This window comes from Pleurodeles waltl, chromosome 7, assembly GCF_031143425.1.
Source record: "Pleurodeles waltl isolate 20211129_DDA chromosome 7, aPleWal1.hap1.20221129, whole genome shotgun sequence".
Taxonomy (NCBI): Eukaryota; Metazoa; Chordata; class Amphibia; order Caudata; family Salamandridae; genus Pleurodeles; species Pleurodeles waltl.
Genome location: NC_090446.1, coordinates 180171398 through 180193918, shown reverse-complemented (window position 1 = coordinate 180193918; position 22521 = coordinate 180171398). Strand labels below are relative to the sequence as shown.

General features: G+C 41.6%; 1 protein-coding gene across 3 annotated transcripts in view; it reads left to right on the top strand.

Annotated features, from left to right (window-relative positions):
• Nucleotides 1–22521, top strand: part of LOC138303942 (ankyrin repeat domain-containing protein SOWAHA-like) — a 73219-nt gene that overhangs the window by 15915 nt on the left and 34783 nt on the right. For 2 of the 3 annotated variants that reach the window (XM_069243521.1, XM_069243520.1), the window contains exons 5-7: nucleotides 1945–2082; nucleotides 16405–16464; nucleotides 16615–16716. In XM_069243521.1, the coding sequence (XP_069099622.1) occupies nucleotides 1945–2082; nucleotides 16405–16464; nucleotides 16615–16716 (300 nt within the window). Of the gene's footprint in view, nucleotides 1–1944; nucleotides 2083–16404; nucleotides 16465–16614; nucleotides 16729–22521 lie in introns of all 3 variants that reach the window. The other variant, XM_069243518.1, reaches the window with a different exon arrangement.

Sequence of the window (22521 nt, the reverse complement as noted above, 5' to 3'; positions counted from 1 at the left end):
TGAGTCTCAAGCAGGGCGGTGCTTACTTTAAGTGAGTGGACTCCCCCTCCATGCTTTATGTGCTATCCACATTGGTAATTAATTAATTACATTACACACTGTGTTTTGTGATAATTTAAGTATCGGTCAGGATAGCACATGAAGCAGGAAAACTTAACCTGGCAGACACCCAATACCATATTATCATTGCCTGCCCTCAGTGCTGGTGTCATACTCTGATCCTCCTATTATGCAAGAGTGTGGCAGGCAGGCACGCACTTTTACCGATACACGCACTAGTGCACATGTGCCAGACATTGTGGATGTCCAAGGGCTTATTTCATTGCAGCCCTGGCCTGCCATTATTTCGGTTCTTAGGGGGTACATCTCCAGATGACACTCAATAGTGTCACTTTCTGCAGCAGCCCTGGGTCACATGACCATCAGCCCATGGCTGCTCATCAATTATTAATACTTTCCTACCCACCCGTTCCAATGTCATCATAGGGTGGGGTCAGTAAGCTTCACGGACCCTACTCCACCTTATGACGAGTTGGAAAAGGTTGAGTTTACCTTCACAGTGTCCAAAAGACATTGTGGCCACTCCAGAAGCAGGAACTTTCAAAGTCCACCTCTCAGCCACCATCTCCCACCACTGCTGGGTGCCTCACTTTGCTTGACGCTGCTCTGCAGCCAAGGACCATTAAAGGGTCATTTTGGCAGTGGTCCAGTTATGTCACATGGGAAAGCACTGTGAAGCCACTGTTATGCAGGTACGTGGGAGGCAGGGTCCTGTTGGCGCCACACCCTAGATGTATTGTTTGTGAACAGTTAATGTGTGCTGCTTTATGGGTGCTTGCGTGTGTTTTTTTGAATGCTTTAAAATGATAAATTTGTCTCTGAAGAGCATGATGTTCAAGTGCAGAGAGGCCAGCTGGTGTAGAGATATTACTGAGGTCAAGAAAAGTTTGTTTGCTGGCATGTGGATTTGCATATTTCAGGCTACGGGGATTTATGATAGTGAGTGATTAATGAAGATGTGTGTAGTAAACGGACCCTGAAATCCATGAACTATAGATTGTTTGCCACCACTGTGGTCCTGGTTAGCTTTTTGAAAAACAAAAATGTATTATAAAAAAATATATTGTCAAAGCTACCTCAAGATATGAGGGCCTGCTTTGGCTCTAATATGCCAAATTAGCTAGCTGAGAGACGGTGATATTTCAGATGGATCTCTCTGAGAGCACGTCACTAGGATGGCATGTGTATTTGTAAAGTACCACATCCACCCTTTAGGAATCATAATCTGGTCTGTGATGGGGTTAAAGTGTCTCCGTTCTACACACAGTAAACGTCTTATTGCCCCATATTTCACCGAGTATGTCCACTGCCATACTTCAGGGATTGACACACTACCAAAATTCATTCTAAACAAAACTGTAGGCTGTTCTCAAGGGAGACTTTCAGGAATGAGAGTCCCTTAGCCAAAACACCAATGAAACAGTCTACTGTACCCTACCAATGGTATCTCCATACATGTCCTATAGGGCCAGTCTGGCCTCCTTGAAATGTCCTGTCCTCACCTTGCACCCTCACTTAACTCTGTAGAGCCTTTTGAATATCCAAGATGTCTGCTAAATCTACTCACAATTAAGAAACTATTAAGGCATATGTAAAGGAATAGGCAAACATCGCCATATGAGCTGATAAAGATTGCACTTTAAGTATCTGAAAGCTTTTTACAATATCCTCTTTTTCGTCACTGGACAACTCTGATAATATTTACTTTTTGAACATGTATTTTTTCCCTTATTTATCATCATTCTTATTATTGTTACCCACTGGCATTGACCTTTGTGTTAGCTTGGCTGTATCACCTTTATCGAGTAGTGCACAAGCTTCATTTTTGCTAATTGATACTTTTATGTTAACACTTCCTTTTTCATTTGTTGTCTTTTATTGTAGTGGACCGGTCTTCATAGCGTTGGCTGGGCTCATCCTGTAGAACGCCCATCTAGTAGGCCAGACTCTCCGGAGGGCCGAGGTGCCAAAAGTCAGTCAGCAGCATCACAGGAGGATGAAGACGCAGAGAACAGTCCCAAGGTATGTAGCATTGATTTGACAACTAATTACCTTACTGGGTGGTCCATGTAAACAATTTTTATTTTATACAGCCGTGGTTGAAATTTATTGCCATTCTATCTCAGAGACCTGTGCAACAGCCTCTTCTTTGAGGCATTCTCATGTATTATGTTCTTGCTTTGGTGATAATAAAGTTTTGGTGTTAAAATTGGAAGTGAGATTGGATTGAGTGTGCTTGTTGAGTTTATACTCATGTTCTGGCGATACACTTGCTTTTGGGATTTTAAGTTCTCCTCTCGATGCGCTCATGTCGCAGCTAAATTCAGGCTGCACACTTGTAGTTTGGGATGTAGCCATACTAGAGTGTTCACAATTTTGGTTCGGCCCAGTTTTGGTTCATAACTTTCTAGACTTATTGGTTCTACCTCTGCTTTCCCCATTTTCGGTTCCTTCCTTTCTTATTACGCTCATATGTTGGGTTCCCACCTTCAGCTCGATATAGTCTGTCATCCAGTCCTACTTCTATGAGGTCAACATGAAGAATGTTTAAATGTGGGCATTTCACAAGTGACTGTTACCTATGTGTGAGGTGGTTGTGGTCATTAAGTGTACTCTAAAGTTAATCAATAAATTACACTTCCCGCCAACTTCTGAGGTGCATCACTGCTTATCACTTGTAAAAAGGATAGGGAAACAATGCTACGTCGACCACCCGCTTTCCACTATGCAGGTAGTGGGTTGTAGATCTTGCAGCAGATGGTCTACAGGGAAGAACCATAAAAACTGAGGGTTGCTCTTTGTGGATTTTGGAGAATCGTAAAGAACTGTACATGGCTTGGAGCTGAAGTCTGAGGCGTTTGCAGGGATCAGCTAGGTTGTGCCTACTGAGCTGCACTAAATGACACAAAGGTCAGGCGGCTCATGTATACTGACATACCTGTGTCATGTGACACGGACTGGACTACGGCAACACCCTCTACGCTGGGACCACCGCCAAACTCCAAAATCGCCTGCAACGCATTCAAAACGCCTCAGCCCGCCTCATCCTCGACGTACCCCGCAACAGCCACATCTCCGCACACCTGAGACACCTGCATTGGCTCCCAGTCAGCAAAAGGATCACCTTCCGACTTCTCACCCACGCACACAAAGCCCTCCACGACAAGGGACCGGAATACCTCAACAGACGGCTCAACTTCTACGTCCCCACCCGCCCCCTCCGCTCCTCTGGCCTCGCACTCGCCGCCGTCCCTCGCATCCGACGCTCCACGGCGGGTGGGAGATCTTTCTCCTTCCTGGCGGCCAAGACCTGGAACTCCCTCCCCACCAGCCTCAGGACCACCCAGGACCACTCCGCTTTCCGGAGACTCCTAAAGACCTGGCTGTTCGAGCAGCGATAACCACCCCCTTTGTCCCTAGCGCCTTGAGACCCGCACGGGTGAGTAGCGCGCTTTATAAATGCTAATGATTTGATTTGATTTGATGTGACGTGTCTGCGTGACTCGTGATGTCACATGCACCATACATCACCTTTTTAGATTGGGACAAATGCTGTTAGTCCTGTTGTTACTCCTGTTGTGAAATAAACGCTTGCAAAGAAAAAAGCAATTTATTTGGCCAATGCAGTTTAGTGGCAAAGTTGGCAGGCACATTTGGAAATTTGTGTGTACGTTCCCTCCGCTGGAGGAATTAATTATATACTCGCTCTTTATTTAACCTGTTATTCTGAGACTGCTATTGATGGCATCTTGGCCACTCCACCATTTTGACTGTACCAGGTACAACCTCCCTCCCCCCCCCAAGTAAATTGGTCATGGTGGAAAGATGCTTTTAGAGCTTACCTAAATGCCATTAATGACAATACTTTCACCCATAAAAAGAGAAAAGTTTTCCACATTTACTATTTCGGTCCTGAAGGAGATCTGTTTAAATGATACAAGAAGTGAAAACAGAGTATATTTAGATAACAGTTCCATTCTATTCGGTACTATCCAGATGTAGTCCCAGCTGGCCGAATCAAGGGCCAGAGCTTATTGTCAATTTGCTATAGATGGGTCATGCATCACATGAGCCAGTTGGCGATGGTTGCAGAGCGTGTTCCGATGCAGTATTACCCCAACTGATGGTATTAATCAATAAACTGGACTTCTTACCAACTTCAAGGTGCTTCACTACTTCTTATCACTCTTGCATTGTTCCTTTAACTTTGCTTCTGGCTCTATCTATTGTGAGATGCTCTGGTTGTGTGTTCTTGCCTTTTTAATTTAGGTTATAGCAAGCTTTAATTTCTTAGGTATTTTGTTTTGGCACTGTACATCGTGCATTCTTGACACCATTAGTACGCCAAACTATTTCATTTGTAGTTCTTTTAGGACACCTGCGTCATAGGTGACAGACAGGCTCATTTTTTTGCGTTGTGGAAATTCTTGAATTTTCTCCTCTGGCAGTATATTTTTGTATTAGTTCCTCCCTCTGTGACATCAGCAGGCAAAAATATACCTATGGAGCATTCTACAAGTGAGGGTTACATGTGGGTTGGAGGGTGGTGGTTAAGTGTCCTCCTAGTGTGAATCAATAAAGATCACTTCTTGCCAACTTCTGGGGCCCTTTACTGTGTCTTATTACTCTAACATTGTTCCTTTAAGTTTGCTTCTGGCTCCAACGATATCTTTAGAGGCCTTGTTTGTTAGTTCATGCCTTTTCATTTTAGTATATGACGCTGTACATTGTGCATCCTTAACACTGTAAGTATGCTAAAGTATTTCATTTTCAGTTCTGTTGGGACACCGGAGTCATTGGTGGCAAAAAGGCTCACTTCTTTTGTTCTGGTTTCTGATGGTGCTTTACAGCTGGAAGTTTCTTCGCTGGCAGTACAATTTTGTACCCTTTCTTGGCTATGCTATTGCATATGAGTATTTTGTTATGGCATCATTCATGGGCTCGGATCTTATGTTGTGTTCTAGCAGTGCGTTCAGGTTTTGGGGTTTTAGTGTGCTCATGTTCATTGTTGTAAATTACTTTTTGGGTCCTGCATTCTGGCAAAAGCTCCAGTTTATGGGCACTGGGCTCAGGTTGGCATGCAACCTATGGTTTCTGGGGGTCTGGCAGTATTGTTCGGGACTTGAAGTCTAGGGTTTAGTGATGTATACACAGCTCTTTGGTTTTGAACTTCAGTACTTACAATCACATTTTGGGTTATTTTCTTCTCTTGGGCACTTGTGTATTGGTACCTGTCTCTTGGAAAGCCCTTGTCTAGGATTGAGAGCTTTGATTAAGTTCACAGTTGACCACTGGCCTTTTCCAGGTCCTCCTGTTTATGCGCTCCGGTGGTGGTTTCTGGCCTTTCACCTTGTGAACACATTCTAGCTTTGGATTCTGTTGGTGCACTCACATTTTAGTTTGTGGCTTCTGGTGCATTGCTGTGTCAGGGTTTTGGAGTCTTATTAGTACGTGCATGATTGGCTTTCATGACTCTAAAATAACCTTTTTTTCTCTTTGTGCTGGCAGAAGGTTCAAGTATTGCTATCTGTCTTAGATTATATGCTGTCCTGTACTCTGGCTGTATGATATTAGTCTAGGTGCACAGGTTTGCGTGTTTTGGACTCGTGACAGTGCACATTAATCTTGGGTTCCTAGCTATGGTGCCTAGATTTGCTGGGTGAGCACTTGTTTGACAATAGGCTCTCATATTGGATTTGTAGTGCTTCTTCCTTTTTAGGTCGGAAGTGCACATGCAGTTAGATCTTCTTAACCCAAGGAGAACAGTGCTTGTCGCCCTGCCTTCGTAGAAAAGGAGAACTGACCGTGATGTTCACTCTTCTCCATGACAAGTTAGGCTCGTCAAGATTCAGAGTGTAATGGGTTAGACAATCCTGCCAGGAAATTCTTACATGCAGGAGATTGATACATGCACAGATGTCACCTCAATTCCCTTAAACAGTAGACACATGGTTGTTGGTATTTTACAATAGTGGATTATTGATTGTGTACTCTTAAAGCATAATACATCTTTTGTATCGGATAGATGGTGGTTGTTTTGGTAATCTGAGCAGTCACTCTATAAAACAATTGACTATTAGGAAAACCCTAAATCATTTTACATTATACATCCCTATTCCCTCTATTAGTTGAATCTCTACCTAATATTTAATTAACAGCCTCATGGTTATTCTATAGGCTAAGTAATCTTCCTACTTATTTTATGGCTAGACATGTAACTATCACCGTATACCTCAGAAAGCTGTTGGGCTTGCAGTTGTATAATGGCACTTTGGCTAGTCCCCTCTGACAATCCGTCTTTGTGTCTGCTACTCCCAATTTCCCGGGTCTATTTATACCCATGCCTCCAATGATTCTCACTGGCGAGGGAAGGGAGACGTTTTGGTGCATCCACCTAACCTGCACAAACAATGCCTCCGTGCTAATCGCTACATGGAGACCTCGGTGCACGGAAAATTCATTTGTGCCATGTTTGTTTTCATTACTCCGAATAATGTAAATCTGCAGCTAAAATGTGGTCACTTTGCACACATCATTTGTGTCTGTGTTGTGACCCAAAATATTAATTTGCCAGGCTCATAGCCTTTTACAGAAGCACTCTAGAGAGGTAGTCAGCTCCATGTCACATAAAATAAGGGCCGGTTTGCATTTCCGCATTACCAGGATAGCTCTGCCACACACAACAGATTCTTGTCTCTTGTGATGTACTCACATTTTGGGTTCTAGTCTATAGAGTTCAGTTTGTGTTTTCAGTTTTTGATGCTGCTGATTCACTCAAGCTTGTTTTATGGCTCTAGTGGTTTGATCGCATATTTGGATGATGGGCCCTGGCACTGCACATATGTTTTGACTTCTGGAGTCTTGCCATATTCTCAAGCCTTCTTTTTAGAAACAGTGGTGTGTGCTTGTTTTGTGATTTTTGCTCTTCTGGCATTCAGGTCGCTTAGGTGCTACATTCTGTAAGGTCTGGTCTGATGTTCCTGTTGCTGTCTTCCATTTTTACTACTGTCAATGCGTTTAGGTCTTGAGCATCAGTCCTCTGATGTTGTGTTTATATGATGGGTTCATTACAAAGTTGATCTAGTTGTCCCTTGGATTTCAAGTGATTACATATTTGGTTTCTTAGCTCTGACGGTGCCCTTTTTTTGTAAGGTCTCTGCTCTGGTTCACAAATCACTTGGTTTCTAACAGAATATTTGTAGCGTTACTAGAGTTTTTCAACTTCTTTACTTAAAAAAACTTTTTTTGTTATTTTACTTTTGTTTTCTTGGTTAAGCTCGAAGCTTGCCATGTTTCGCATCTGGGTGGCTTTAATGTAATAAATCATGCAAATTAGCAATCAATGAGCCACTCAGTATATAATTTATTAATAAATTCGATACAATTAAATCAGAGTACCAGATTAAAAAGCAAACAACCTCAAAAGACAAGAGTAAATAAATCCATGATTCAAAGTTCTAATTCCAGATTTGGATTTAACATATGTGTTGTGTAAGGCTAAGTATCAATTGTATCCTATAAAATATAATAACAAAATAATTAATAAAATATTAGTTCCAGTCAGCATGCTTCTTCCTAACACAGAGGGCCTGCAGCAGATGTTGATAAACGGTGTACACAGTAAATCTGTTCTGTGACAATCTTTAGTGCCGATCTCACTTCAGATGTAGTTTTTAGTATGTACGGATTACTTAAAAAAAAAAAAAATTGTTGATGTCCACAAATTTAGTTCCAGGGTGGAGCAATTTTAATCCTGTACACAGCTGCCTGCTAGTGGGAACAAACCCAGATTAAAGTATGTGAGAAACTTCACTATGTAGGCATTATCTGCCATACTCAAGTAAATCTCTGATCCTCCAGATGACCATTTCATTGGCAGATGTAGTCGTACTGTAATCTTCTTAAGTGCTATAGCTTCTCCATCGTCTGCCAGCATCACAGCCGTTTGATTGTTAATATAAGTTCCATTTTTACATTTATTGGATTTGTGAAATTTGAAGCGGCACTCAGAGAAATTAAATTAACTTTCAGAAATGCAAACTAATAAGTATGTAATTCGTGAAGTGATGGACAACATTAATAACGGCCCAAGACAAACACTGGAATGAATCCAAACTGCAGACCAGAATAATAAAGAAGGCAGTGACATGTATGCTTCCATTATAGGCTAGGCTAGTACGTGGCATTTACTATGCCTGAAAACTATACTTGTATCATCCTTTAAGGAAACCTATATAGATTGTACCAGAAAGAGTCTCAGTCAAATGCATTATTTAGCAGATACAAGTGTTTTTGTATTTTATGTTTTTATCAAAGGGCCTACTAGCTTACCTTTGCATTTTTTTACCGTAGTGAAAAACAACTCCTCTGGTAACAACAGTAAATAAATGAGATTTGGTCCCTTGGGTGTTTGCAACAGTTTTACTCAAATTGATCCCAATGTAATAAAATTATTCTACTTATTCTGCGTGGCTAGACATATACAATATTGATTTAGATTTCTTAAAACCCATACACAATATTTAGATTTGTAAAAATAAGTTGAGCAATTTCGTTCATCTGTGTAGCAGGCATAGGCAGAAACCATGCACTAAGGATCATTCATTGTTCAGGAAAGGAGAACTGCATTGTCTTCTTGGAGGAGCTTCCATGGAATTGAAATGTGGATCCAGATGGGACACATCTCATTTAGGAAAACAGTTTTTTTTTGTTCCATTTTTGCTCTCTGGTGCATATCTTACTTAGGCTGAACAATGATCACACAGAACTGTAATTATTTTAAAAGACAGTTCTCCCAAGGTGGGCGTATCTTCGGCCTTATGCAGTTAGAGGGTCCATAAATACCACAGAGAAGGAGACCCTGCCTTTTGTCCTACTAGACTTTTGCCTCTGGGTTTGTTGTGACTTCGGTGCCTGCCTCAAACTGGACTTTAGTGTTAATGTGGTAGGAAACTGGGTTTACTATAGTACACACACTGCATACAAGCCCTCAAAGCAAAAGTTTAGCATAGCCTTAGGCTTTCAACATCAGGAACCACTCCACCACTCCCATTGTCGCCTTTTTCAAGTCTTATTTGATCAGGTCCAGCTATTTGTAATACTTACTCATCCCTTCTGGCAAGTTGACACTGAACAGGTGTTTTATTCAGTGGAAAAGTGGAGGGGCAATAAAAGATGCCTTTAAATCTTGTTCTTATGTCACATTTTCTCTGTGTTCACAGACAGAGGTCAAAAGTTAGTTTTTCTTGCAATTAATTCTCCTTCTGACAGAAGAGTTCCAGGACTTTGTAAGGTGAACTGTGAGACCTGCTGCTTAGAATGTAAAATAAAAGGATATAGGGTGTCAGGTTTTTCCTAACACACAACATTTAAATGACTAAGTCCACTGTGCAAACATTTCAAAATGTATTTCAGTAGCTGTGAAAGCCGTTTTTCAATATTTGTGTGATGAAAAAATATTTTAATAGGATTAAAACAAATCAGAATACTTTACATGTTGATGTGCAAAAGATATGTTTTCTGAAACTCAGTTTTCACAGATTAATACACTATATAGTTTTATTAGTAAAGCTGCAAGTTAGTGGAGAGGTTTTTGGCATTTCTTGGAAAGTTACAGTGTCTAGATAGCAATATGTTACCACATCATGGTTTAGTAATATATTTATTAAAATTGAGTGTTTAACCTCTTAGCTGCTGGGCCTTTCCCCCCCCCAGTGCTGAGCCCTTTTTGGCTATTTGGGGTAGTTCGCGCTTAGGCCTTCATAACTTTTTGTCCACATAAGCTATCCACGCCAAATTTGCGTCCTTTTTTTCCAACATCCTAGGGATTCTAAAGGTACCCAGAGTTTGTGGGTTCCCCGGGAGGAGACCAAGAAATTAGACAAAATACAGCTAAAATGTCGTTGTTTTTTTTTAAATGTGAAAAAAGGGCTGCCAAAGAAGGCTTGTGTTTTTTCCCTAGAAATGGCACCAACAAAAGGTTTGCAGTGCTAAAATCACCATCTTCCCACCTTTCTGGAACAGGCAGACTTGATTCAGAAAACCACATTTTTCAACACAATTTTGGCAATTTACCGGGACATACTTCATTTTTACTATTTTTGGTGCTTTCAGCCTCCTTTCAGTTAGTGACAGGAATGGATGTGAAGCCAATACTGGATCCCGGAAAGATAAGCATTTCTGAAAAGTAGACAAAATGCTGAATTTACCAAGGGGTCATTTGTGTAGATCCTGCAAGGTTTTCTTACAGAACAGCTGAAATAAAAAAATATTGAAATTGAGCTGAAAAAAACAGCCATTTTTCTCTACATTTTACTCTAACTTTTTCCTGCAATGTCAGATTTTTTTAGGAAATATACCGTTACGTGTGCTGGACTCTTCTGGTTGCAGGGATATATAGGGCTTGTAGGTTCATCAAGATCCCTAGGCATACAGAGCCAAGAAGTGAACTGCACCTTGCAGTGGGTTTTCATTCTATACTGGGTATACAGCAATTCATGTGCTGAAATATAAAGAGTAAAAAATAGATATCAGGAAAACCTTTGTATTTCCAAAATGGGCATAAGATAAGGTATTGAGAAGCAGTGGTTATTTGCACATGAATTCTGGGGTGCCCATGCTAGCATGTGAATTACAGGCCATTTCTCAAATAGACGTCTGTTTTACCCACTGTCTTACATTTGGAAGGAAAAAATGTAGAGAAAGACAAGGGGCAATAACACTTGTTTTGCTATTCTGCGTTCCCCCAAGTCTCCCGATAAAAATGGTACTTCACTTGTGTGGGTAGGCCTAGCGCCCGCTACAGGAAATGCCCCAAAACACAACGTGGACACATCACATTTTCCCAAAGAAAACAGAGGTGTTTTTTGCAAAGTGCCTACCTGTGGATTTTGGCCTCTAGCTCAGCCGGCACCTAGGGAAACCAACCAAATCTGTGCATTTTTGAAAACTAGACACCATATGGAATACAAGATGGGGTGACTTGTGGGGCTCTGATCAGGTTCTGTTACCCAGAATCCTTTGCAAACCTCAAAATGTGGCCAAAAAACACTTTTTCCTCACATTTAGGTGAAAACTAGAGACCTAGGGGAAGTTAAGATGGGGTGACTTGTGGGGCTCTCACCAGGTTCTGTTACCCAGAATCCTTTGCAAACCTCAAAATGGGACCAAAAAAACACCTTTTCCTCAAATTTCGGTGACATAAAGTTCTGGAATCTGACAGGAGCCACAAATTTCCTTCCACCCAGTGTTCCCCCAAGTCTCCCGATAAAAATGGTACCTCGGTTGTACGAGGACACATCACATTTTCACAAAGAAAACAGAGCTGTTTTTTGCAAAGTACCTGGCTGTGGATTTTGGCCTCCAGCTCAGCCGGCACCTAGGGAAACCTACCAAACCTGCACATTTTTGAAAACTAGACACCTAGGGGAATCCTAAATGCGGTGACTTGTGGGACTCTGATCAAGTTCTGTTACCCAGAATCCTTTGCAAACCTCAAAATGTGGCCAAAAAACACCTTTTCGTCACATTTAGGTGATAGAAAGTTTTGGAATCTGAGAGGAGCCACAAATTTCCTTCCACCCAGCATTCCTCCAAGTCTCCTGATTACAAATGGTACCTTTCTTGTGCGGGTAGGCCTAGTGCCCGCGACAGGAATAGATCACACAACGGCCAATGTTGGTCCTTACATGAGGCAACTGTTGACCCTGAGGTGATCCATTCCTGACGCAGGCACTAGGTATAGGCACTCAAGTGGGGGTAGTGTTTTTATCAGGACAGGTGAGGAATCACTGGGTGGTAGGAATTTTGTGGATCGCAGCATATTACTGTAGTTTGTGTGACAAAAATGCAAGAAAAATAGAGTTTTTATTCAACATTTCAGCTTTGCAGGGTATTCTGGGTAAGAAAACTTTGGGGAATCCACACAAGTCACACCTCTGTGGAATCCCCCGGATGTCTAGTTTCCAGAAATGTTTGGGTTTAGTATGTTTCCTTATATGGCCGCTGAACCCAGGACTAAAAACAAAACCAGTTTGTTTTGTGATAGATAATTTTGATGTCTCCACAATACGATTTGGGTGGTGGAATTTGGGGCTGAACTAAATTGGGGAGCTTCTAAGAGAGCACCCTCTCTGTGCTTGCCGCCGTATTTACCTGCTCTCATGGTAGGGCAAACCCTCTATTGCCCCGTTGCACAGACTGTGCTTGCGAAGGGACAGCAGGACGGCCCTCATCACCTCCCTCATAATTTACTGGAAGAGGAGTTATCAAATGGGACTCCTCCGAATGAAAAAATCACTCACAGAGTCTGTGCCATTGTCCTATCCCTTAAATGCTGTCTCAGTATCTGCTGTCTCTCAGTCTCTGATCCTATGTCAGAACTGTCCTCTATAACCGGAGTGACAGCGTCAGCAGTAGTCACCCATCAAGATGCCATCTCTGCTATTGGCTAAACTGTTGCTCTAAAACACTAGCCTACGTAGACACTCACAAAATTACTGGTGTGTGTGTGTGTGTGATACATGCAACAGTAGAGGACACCTTACCTGCGCTTCTTCCCTCAATCAGCACGTTCTTTCAAGACACTCAAAAAACACCTTGTCACATACCATTCGTCACAGTCTTTAGCACCTCCTGCGCCCAGTCCAACAATCATTATTGGTGATCTTTTAAATTAGCCCCTGGGGGTGGCGCGGTCAAGTGTGATAGCGCCACCCCTGGGGGCACCTACCTTCAAATAAAATAAATAAAAAAATATGTCCGGTGGATTGGGGGGGGGGCATTTTTCCGAGGGGGCTAACCCCCCCCCCCTCCCAAGTGAAATCCCTGGTGTCTAGTGGTGTTTCCGGGCCAGGAAACACCTTCAGGAAGGCCACGTATGAAAGGGGAGAGTCTCCCCTTTCATACGAGTCCTTCCCGAACGTAGGGAAGGCCATTTGGGTCAGTTTTCCCCCATCGGAGCATGAAGCGGCCTTAATGGCCGCTTCCTGCTCCAATGGGGAAAACAACAATGTGACCTCACAAAGGGGTGGGTGGAGACACGGAAGAGCTTCCATGTCTCCCGGGGGTTTAAAAAAAAAAAAATAATCCTTGGGTGCATCGCACACGAGGATTTTCTAATCCCCCCCCTGGTGTCGGCCACTGGTCATGAACCGCACCACGGAGGTAGTGTGGGTGTCGGGCACCAAAGGGGTTAAACAAACTGAGAAACACTCCTGCCCTGATGGCAATGTTGTTAGTAAACTAAAAGAAGTCCTAGGTTATGTGGGCTAGACCTCATGGGTATGTGGGCTAGATTCTTGTGATGCATGCAGCAAACTGTAGTCTACTTAATCAAACGAAATAGTTTTTTTTGTACTGCAGAAATGCTGGGCCCACGTATTTGAAGGTGCAATCATATGTGAGAATTAAGAAAAAGGTGACTCTGTAAACTATTTGCCTAGGATCACTCAATTTGAGACCCGTTTACGGGTCAAGTACATTACAGTTAGATCAAGTAGATTTAAGTTACTTGACCTGCAGGTCTAGTAACATTTTTATGATTTTTCGAGCCCTGACCATCTTGTAAATGCTCTGGCATATGGTGTTTTGGACCAGTTTGAAGTAAGGCAAACCGAAGCTAAACGAAGGTCCGTCTATATTTAAATCAAGCAGGCAAATCCTCCTGCTGGAAGTATGTGTATACACTTTGCCAATATATTAATCGGGCCCTAAGTCAGTAGGTAAAATCTTTGACCAGGACAAAACTGATAGTGTATCCAACCTGTACTCCATTGCTGCCAACCTGAAATGGCGCCCAGGTCCCAGTCTGCTGCAGTCATAAACTATCATTGATGTTTTGTGTTTTCTTGTGCTATATCTTTAAAAAAAACTATATCTCTGATTCTCCTTACTGTATTTTTGTCATTGTTGTGTCCCTTTGTTTGTTACATTTTACTCTAGTTTTCTGTATCAGTTTTTTTTTTGCTTTTTGACTTTATCAATGTTTAGGTATATGTATTTATTTTACACTTTTACCCAAATTAAGCTTGTGCCAAAGATACAAGGGAGTTGAGCTCAAGCTATTTTACTGACTTGGAAGGTTCATCCTGACAAGGTGTGTGATTATTCCTTGAAGTGGGCAGTCACCCACTCCAAATAATAATACGATTTCTCACAGGTATTATCTGATAAATTAGTTGTTTTTGAAGCTCAGTGGGAACTTACTGTAAGATAAGATACGACACGCTCAGCTTTTCAGGAAGAAAACCTTTTTTGAGCTTAATCATCAAACAAAAGTTGTCAAGCCAATCTGGATCTCACAACTTCATTCAGCAGAGCCCTCAATGCAGACACTTGACATGAAGAGTACATACTGATTATCAGAGAAGGGACCTTACAGATAGGATTCGAAGGGCAGTAGAAAAAATGCATATGCACTAGCAGGTGCAAAATTTTAACATGTTTGGTTTTATCTTCAATTGTTACCACTTTTAAAAAATAAGTTCAACAATTTTTTCACTCTTTATGGCCATCATCGCATGATCAGGATGCCTTATTACGAATTTTTATTTCCTGTTCAGCGTGGGCAAATTGCATAATAGGAGGCTCTCACAGATGTGTTCATAGACTGATAAACTATCACAGATAAATTCACTTGAAGTTATTGCTGTTAAATGAAGGTACAGAAGTTACTGAATCGGGCAGCACACTTACACTTTCCACAAAAGGCTATTGATTGTTGGCCAGTTTGTTTTAAATAATTGACCTGAACTCTGGGTTATTTGCCTCTCTGGTGTGGATGCCCAGTGTGTCCTGCTGCTTTTAGGGGCTCTGTAGTTTCCTTCTTGGGTTCTGGTATACCTCTTGCTGTAGGCACTCTCCTTGCCCGAGTCCAGATTTGTTAAATGCCACTTTTTCCTTTGTCCCACTTCCTTGTACCTCTGTATCGATTGTACCATTTGTGGTCTCACCACTTTCCACTTATTATACTAGCCCTTCCTTCTTTGTCTTTCGCCCCCTCCCCCACATAGCAACAACACTTTGCAGTGTAATATAGCCCTATCTCCCATTACCATCTTTTTGCATACGCTCATGCGCCCCACTCCTTTTGTTGTTGCTCCATTTGTTCATCACTATGGGAGGGTTTCTTCTTTACTACCAAAAGATTATACTGTCAGTTGTGTTGTATCTCACATGTTATTTGATCATATGTGTTGTACCCTTTTGTAGTCTTTTGAACAAAAACTGGTATATAAAAAGAATTAGGTTACATAGATTTGCTGTCCAAAGAGTCTAAAATATGTTGTGAACAGCATTGTATAGCTATCAAATTGGTGAGAATCTAAAGCTGTTTCACGTATGCTTTGTATTGTTTTCTTATTCACCACATAAGAGCATTCTCGGATAATCCATAATTCAAAGACCCGCTTAACTGCTAAGCCTTAACGGGGAAGCATGGAAACCTTACATCCTTCATTTCTCTGATGACCCTTTGTACATGCTTTTGTTTAGGGTGTGAAAAGAAAGTATCCCCCTTGTTAGCTACTTCCCAGTCTTTGGGCCGTGGTTCACACTTCATAAATTTAAGGGCCATCTGATTTTTTTCTTTTTTTTTAACCAGTGCAAAGAACTAATAAATTTCTGTCTTCAAAAGTAGCCATAGAATCAGCTTGTAATTTGCAAGAATTGTCCATCAGTAACCATTCACTTTTCCCAAAAGCAGTAGTTATAGAATACACACATTTGTTTACCTAGTTTCTTATTTTCAGAGCAAGAATTGGGGTATTAAGAGTTCGGGATAAAATATCTCAACTTTACAGTGCCTTGGAAACCTGGATAAAAAATAATGTTTTCTGATTTTAACATCCCTCAGCTGTTTCTGCAAGTCCAGGAGCACACTTAACTTACAAGGCAGCAACTGCTGCACTTCTGATGAAGCTATACTGGCTGACATCTTTAGATCTTAAAATAGTACTCTTTTGTTTTTTTTGGCGGGGGCAAGAAGGGGGTTGTACATTTTGCCATGTTGCTTATGAAAGCCCAATTAATACTTAGATATGTGTTTTTGTGGTTTATTTTTGCCTTTGTCCACCTCCTTGCTATGCATTGAGTAGATCGCAAATTTATGAAAGCTCCTTGAAAGAAGTTACTTGCCTTTAGCAACGTTTTCGTAGCCTGCGATCTTTCATAAATTCACATAAAACTTACCAGCATGATTACAAACCGAAAGTAAGTGATACCTTTTCTGTTATTTTTGTACTTGCGATCAATTTGGCTGTGTGATCGTAATGCATAATCTGTAGATGTAGTAAGGAAAATATGGTACCATGCATGAATAGTAGTATCTCATCTTTTTTCACAAAGGATATGGAACAGGAAGTCTTTGAAGATGGAGGGAGCAGTGTGGGATCAGCTTCAGTGGCAGTGAGTATTATAAACATTTTTGGTGTTTGTAGTGTGTTAATGCCCCCTTGCTTCACTGATAATATCCTTGCTTGGGTTGCCTTGTTACCCATTTGTTTTTTAAACTTGGGTGCAATATTTCACTTGATACCCCTTGTTTTCCGCCTGTAGCTGGATCCAGTGGAGAAGGAATGGTTGCAAGGAGCAGCCAGTGGTAACTGTCCTGCCCTCAGTCAGCTTCTCAAGCAAGAGCCTGCTTTAGCGTGGAAAAAGGTAATTCTGCCTGTGACGTGACCGAGGGACCAAGTGTCTACTGCTTGGGTACTCCATAAACTTTATGCAACAATCGTTCTCATTAGCGTCATTTGATACACCGTATTAAATTAGGAGCCTAAATAACCCTATTCAATGATTGCTGTAGTATTGATAATTTGATCATCAACGAAGCCCACCACAGTCGTAAGTAAAGCAAAAAATAACTGTCTCTTCCAATATCACATACATACAGTATATCCATACAGGCACAAACAACACAGTGCATTGTTTCCCCAGTGCAACAACCAAAGCAAAACCAAATACAGCAGTAGCAGTATACCAAAAGGCTGATGTGTTTGTGCCAATCAACCACTTGGAATTCTTAAATCATTAATTTGACATAATTATGTTCCTTTGTTTGTTGGTTACTCAACTGTATTGATGATGTTTCGACCCTTTGTTAGGTTACAAGATTCTTACCAAGACTAAAGGAATATCAATAATGATTAATAGAACAGAATTAGGAAGAAGTAGTGGGCTTTATTGTGTGAGACATGATCAGTACGTGATAACAATAGGGTATCATCTGCAAACAGAAGACGGGGAATCTTCTGCCCGCCCAGGCTAGGGGCATCACTTTGACAGTCTAAGAAATATGGCAAACAGGCATTCATAAACAAGAGAAATAAAGTGGGCGCCAATACACAACCTTGCCTCACACCCCGTGTAGTTGGAAAAGCAGGAGTCAGATCGCCAATAGCACCCAACGGACTTTGGCACAATTATCAGAATAAAGATCCTTGATAATATTAATCATGGAACCCGGAACACCGGTGGTACTAAGAACCTCCCAAAGCTTGGCACGCTGGACCAGGTCAAACGCAGACTTCAAATCAACAAAGGCCACAAATAAGTGGCCTTTGTCTGCATCTACGGTCTTCCATTTGATGGTGGTAAATCGGAAGATCTGATCGATAGTGCTGATCTTGTCCCTAAATCCTGCCTGGAGATGGCTCAAGACCTGATTTTCCGTTATCCATTGTTTTAGTCTAATTAGCAACTGGTACGAAAAAAATATCTGCAAGTTGTCTAATAGACTAATAGGCCTATAATTCCCGGGGGAGCTCTTGTCTCCTTTTTTATGAACGGGGACAATAATCGCCATCTTCCACGAAAGCGGATAGGATCGAGATGCCATGGCAGTGTTTGATACTCTGTTGATATATCGGGTCCACACAGATAGGTCTGATTTGTACAGATACGAGGGAATACCATCTTGGCCAGGGGCCCTAACAGATCTTTGAGCGCAAATGGCCATCTCTGTTTCTTTTAGGGTGAAGGGCGGCATTTCGGGCTGGCATAGTGCATAATCTGTGGAAGTATCATAAAACTCCAGCCGAGAGCCATACAGTTCACGAAAATAAGAAAACCAGTTTCCTGGGTCGATATGACATTCAGTAGTGGATGACAGGCCTGGGTCGCTGCGCGCAACCAAAGTCCAAAAAAGCTTGGCGTCACGAGAGCTAGCAGCCTCCGCCAGACACTCCCATAAATGCTCCTCATGTTTAAGTTTTGATAGAGTGAGAGTAGACACATAGTTCTTTCTTGCATATATAATGTCATCCCGGTTCTTTACCTTTAAGGCTTCAGATAAAAGATGCTTGGCCACCCGGCACTCTTTGTCAAACCATTTGCACCTAGGAGCAGAAGATTTTGTTTGGGATTTGGAAGGTTTAGTGAAAAGCTCCCTAAGTTCCGCAAAAAAACCCACATGGGCGGACAAAATTTCTGAAGGAGATAACGCGATGGAGTCCTCCAAAAGTTGGTGACGGGACATTATAATGCCAAGCTTATGGTTCAGTAAGTTAGATTTTAAAAATGAAGGCCACTTTACCGCAAGCATATTAGTGGAAAGTTTCGGCAGATCACTTCGACCAACCAAACCAGCGGATAGATCAAACAGGGCTACGTTATATGCAATTTGCAGGGGGGCATGGTCGCTAGTGCGGGGAAGACCCACCTCTACATTAGTTATGAGATGCCAAACTCACAAATCCAAGATGACATAATCCAAACAGCTACTATAATTACCTCTGAAAAAAGTGGGCCTAGCAGGGTTATCATTTGGAAATCGGCCATTTCCAAAACGGAGGCCATAGATAAGTGCAAGGTCTATTATCTGAGACACCCTAGGGGAAGGAATAAGTGGCGTAGGATGAAATTGAAGTGGGGGAATATTCCATACTACGTCCTCATCCTGAGTGGACTCAGCAAAGGCTGAGCCAAGTTCAATTTGGGCGTTAAGATCACCAGCGATAATGACTCGGTATTTAGAATGGAATTCTGAAAGAACATTATGCAAGCGATGAATGATATCAGACTGTTGGTTAAGGGAGCCTGGACGGTTATAGATATTAATGCACAGCACAGGGGTACTAGACCTAGGCTGTATTACTATGGCTAAAATATCACAAGAATCAACAGCAATCTCCTTAACCCTAACCAACTCAGACATCTTGACCCAGATACATAGACCCCAACCGCCCTTCCCCTAGGGGATTGAATTGCCTTTTTTATAAAAGAACGATAACCTTGCCTATACACACCACCCATTGCCCAAGTTTCCTGGAACATGCAGATAGAGTAAGATTCCACAAAAGCCCCCCACTCCGGATCAGGCAGTTTGCTCTTAATACCTGCCACATTCCAGGACAGCAAATACCCTTCAGAAGTTGGAGTGTTACAAGTGAGTGTACCAGAATCAGTATCCGTAACTAATTTAGAATTTACTATTGGGATGCAAAGAGAAGCACTTGAAATGGGACCACCTAGGCTGATTTAAGGTCTTTGAGACAATACAAGTGGACCACAGGGCATGCAATGATTAGAGAAGCGTAGTCAGTCCACATCAGATGTATCCACTATAGTAATGGGGTCTTGAGTACCAATGTGTTTAGGATTGTGAACCAAGGCAGCCCCATCAGCAGGGAAAGGCAACAAGCCAGACTTGGGAACAAGAACTGGAGCACTGCAGGGGATTCCCTTGGGCCTAAAAAGATGGGCGGGCAAGGGTTCCTGGAGTTTTGCACTGACCATGGGTTATCAATTAATTCAGCAAAAACAAAATACATGGTTTTTGGAGATATTAGGCAAAAACTGAAGAGGCCCGTATACTTAGATGGTGTCCCCTTGGAAAGGGTGGGTACCTTTGATTATCTAGGTATTAAAGTGGAAGATTCACATCTTCGGCATGCCCAGCGCCATAAATCTTTATTATGCCTGAAGCAGAGGGCGGGTGGAATTGTCAGATTTGCCTCTAGTTCCCCGAAATTTGCAATATCTCCTGCACTGGAAATATACAAAGCTCAAGCTAGAGGGGCCGCCTTATATGGAGCTGAACTTTGGGGCCATTGTAATTTGGCGAATCTGGCTACGGTGGAAAATCAGTTTCTAAAAATGATGCTAAAGGTTCCATCGAGTACCCCATCCTTGCCCATTCACCTGGACCTAAATCTTTTCTCAATATCACAGATTGCTGCCCTAAGGCCTCTGCTGTTTTGGATTTGGCTGTGGACAACAGATGCCCTAACTCCTTTTCGGTGTGGCCTTCTCAATGTGGTGGGCCGTGACTCTAGTATTAAATCTAAATAGTGTGTTTTTGTTGAACAATCCTTTTCTCGGCGTGGCTTAGGTTCCTATTGGCATGATCCTATTTCTATTCCTAAAAATGCTGCACAGCTGCTAAAGGATGCTTACTGGCATAATGTTCAGGTTGGACAATTTGCTAGTTCCATTCCATTGTCTATGTCCGACAATTTTTTACTTGTTAAATGTCATTACGAATTTGAGCCCTTTTTGGATGCAAAGTTATCTCCATTTGCTCGTGCCCTTTTTATCAGGTTTAGGATCGGGTCTCTCCCTCTGTGCTGCTTTACGTACAAATGGTCCAGTTCAACTAATAGATCTAAATGTTGCCCGATGGGTTGTAAAAGTGAAGAAACTGTTCCACACGTTTTCTTCCATTGTCAAGCATATCACAAACAAAGAGCACTTTGGCTCATCCCGCTTTGCAAACAATTAGGGGTTAGATCCTGTCTCCACGCTGAGAGAATTTTAAAATGTGACCGGTCCGTCCAGATAGCTCTACCTGTGGCAAGATTTCTCGAGTCTATCTGGCGGTTGAGACTAGCAAGGTTAAGGGACAAAACTGTGTAGTCATTGTTTAGTTTTATTTATGTATATTAACTGAACTTGGATGTATGATTGCAGTTTTTGTTGCACAGGAAATAGACCTTGGTTTGGTTTATTATGGATTATTTATAGTCCTATGGAACTGATCCCTCATTTTATGTCGTGAGAATTTTAAAACGAAACTCATCCACCCAGACAGTTTTATTAATGGGGGGAAAAAATAAAATAAAAAAATCTGTATTATTCTGACATCTGAGGTTAGCAATTTTAAGGAGCAAGAGTGGGGAATTAATTTTTAGACTTATTTATGTATATTTGTCAATTTGGATGTGTGATTGCTCCATTGGATATAGATATTGGTGTATTATATTTTTAACCATTGCTGATTCAGGTAACTATTCTCATTATTGAGCACAGCCTTTTTTTATATTAAGTGATGTTTATCTGGCTGCTTATTTCTTGTTTGTTTTTTAAACTTGTCTTGTCCCTTTTAACTGTGCTTTTACCTTATTTTTTTAGTACCCCCCTGCTTTTAAGAAGCCCTTTTTCTCTTTGTTGTGTATTGTACTTTAATGGTTTGTTTTTTACTTACCGAAATAAAGTTAAATGATGATGAGACATGATCATATGTGAGGAGTTTACCTGAACATCCCTTGTTAATAGGGGATAGAAATTGCTAACAACTGTTTTGGATGTGTCTCAATAAAATAGCAAGTACACCTTAGTGAAATATGTTCTCACTCAGAGGAGCATAGCCCGTAATTGTAAGAATCATGAGAAAAAGTATGCATTCCATAAAAGTAAAGAAAAAGGGCAATTCCTGATTAAAATCATTAACTGAGGAAAAAACTCACCCCCGAGTGACCAAGAGCTACCGCTAGCAATGGGTGCAAAGTTACACAACTGTATTAGGCCCCAACCAAATGACAGTCTGCTGCCGTGAGTCAGTGCGCTGATAAAGCAGCTGACAGTACAGGAAGGAGCGTAAAAGACTGCCCCAAAACGAGGCCTGAAAAGCATCATGCTGTTCAATCCTCTGTGTGAGCAGGGGCATTGACACTGCTCATCACAGTGGAGGAGGCACAACCCTGCGCAAGCCAGTCAGTGCCAGGGTGTAAAACAAGTTAACCATTTAGTAGCTGCCATTGTGTTGCAAGTGAAAAATCTAAGCAAAGGATATGTAAATAGTATTCCGTGGACTGCCTCTTTCAGGCAATCTGCCCCGTAATGTATAAGCTTCCTTAAAATAATCAGTTTTGTGGGTACAGTCTTAGCCTTGAAAACTGGCCATAGGGAAGACCATCCCTAAGGGACCGCGGATAAGACCTATGTTATAGAAAAAGAGTAATTCTTTTGGTGGGCCTCATGTACAGAGATGTTATTCATTTCCCTTCATCGTTTTTGATTAGAAGATCTTGATAAGTAATATTAGCACTGTGATTATCACAGTGGCAAGTGAAGTGTAAGTTAGCCTGGGTCTGATTAAGGTATGTCACAAGCTCCTCTAGCTTTGCAGCTGAGTTTTCCCATATCATAAAAACTTCGAGTATACAGTTTCCAACATTTTAGGGAAGACCTGCAAGGATTAAGATCTGATGAGACAAATTGACGCCCAACAGCATCTACAAAAAT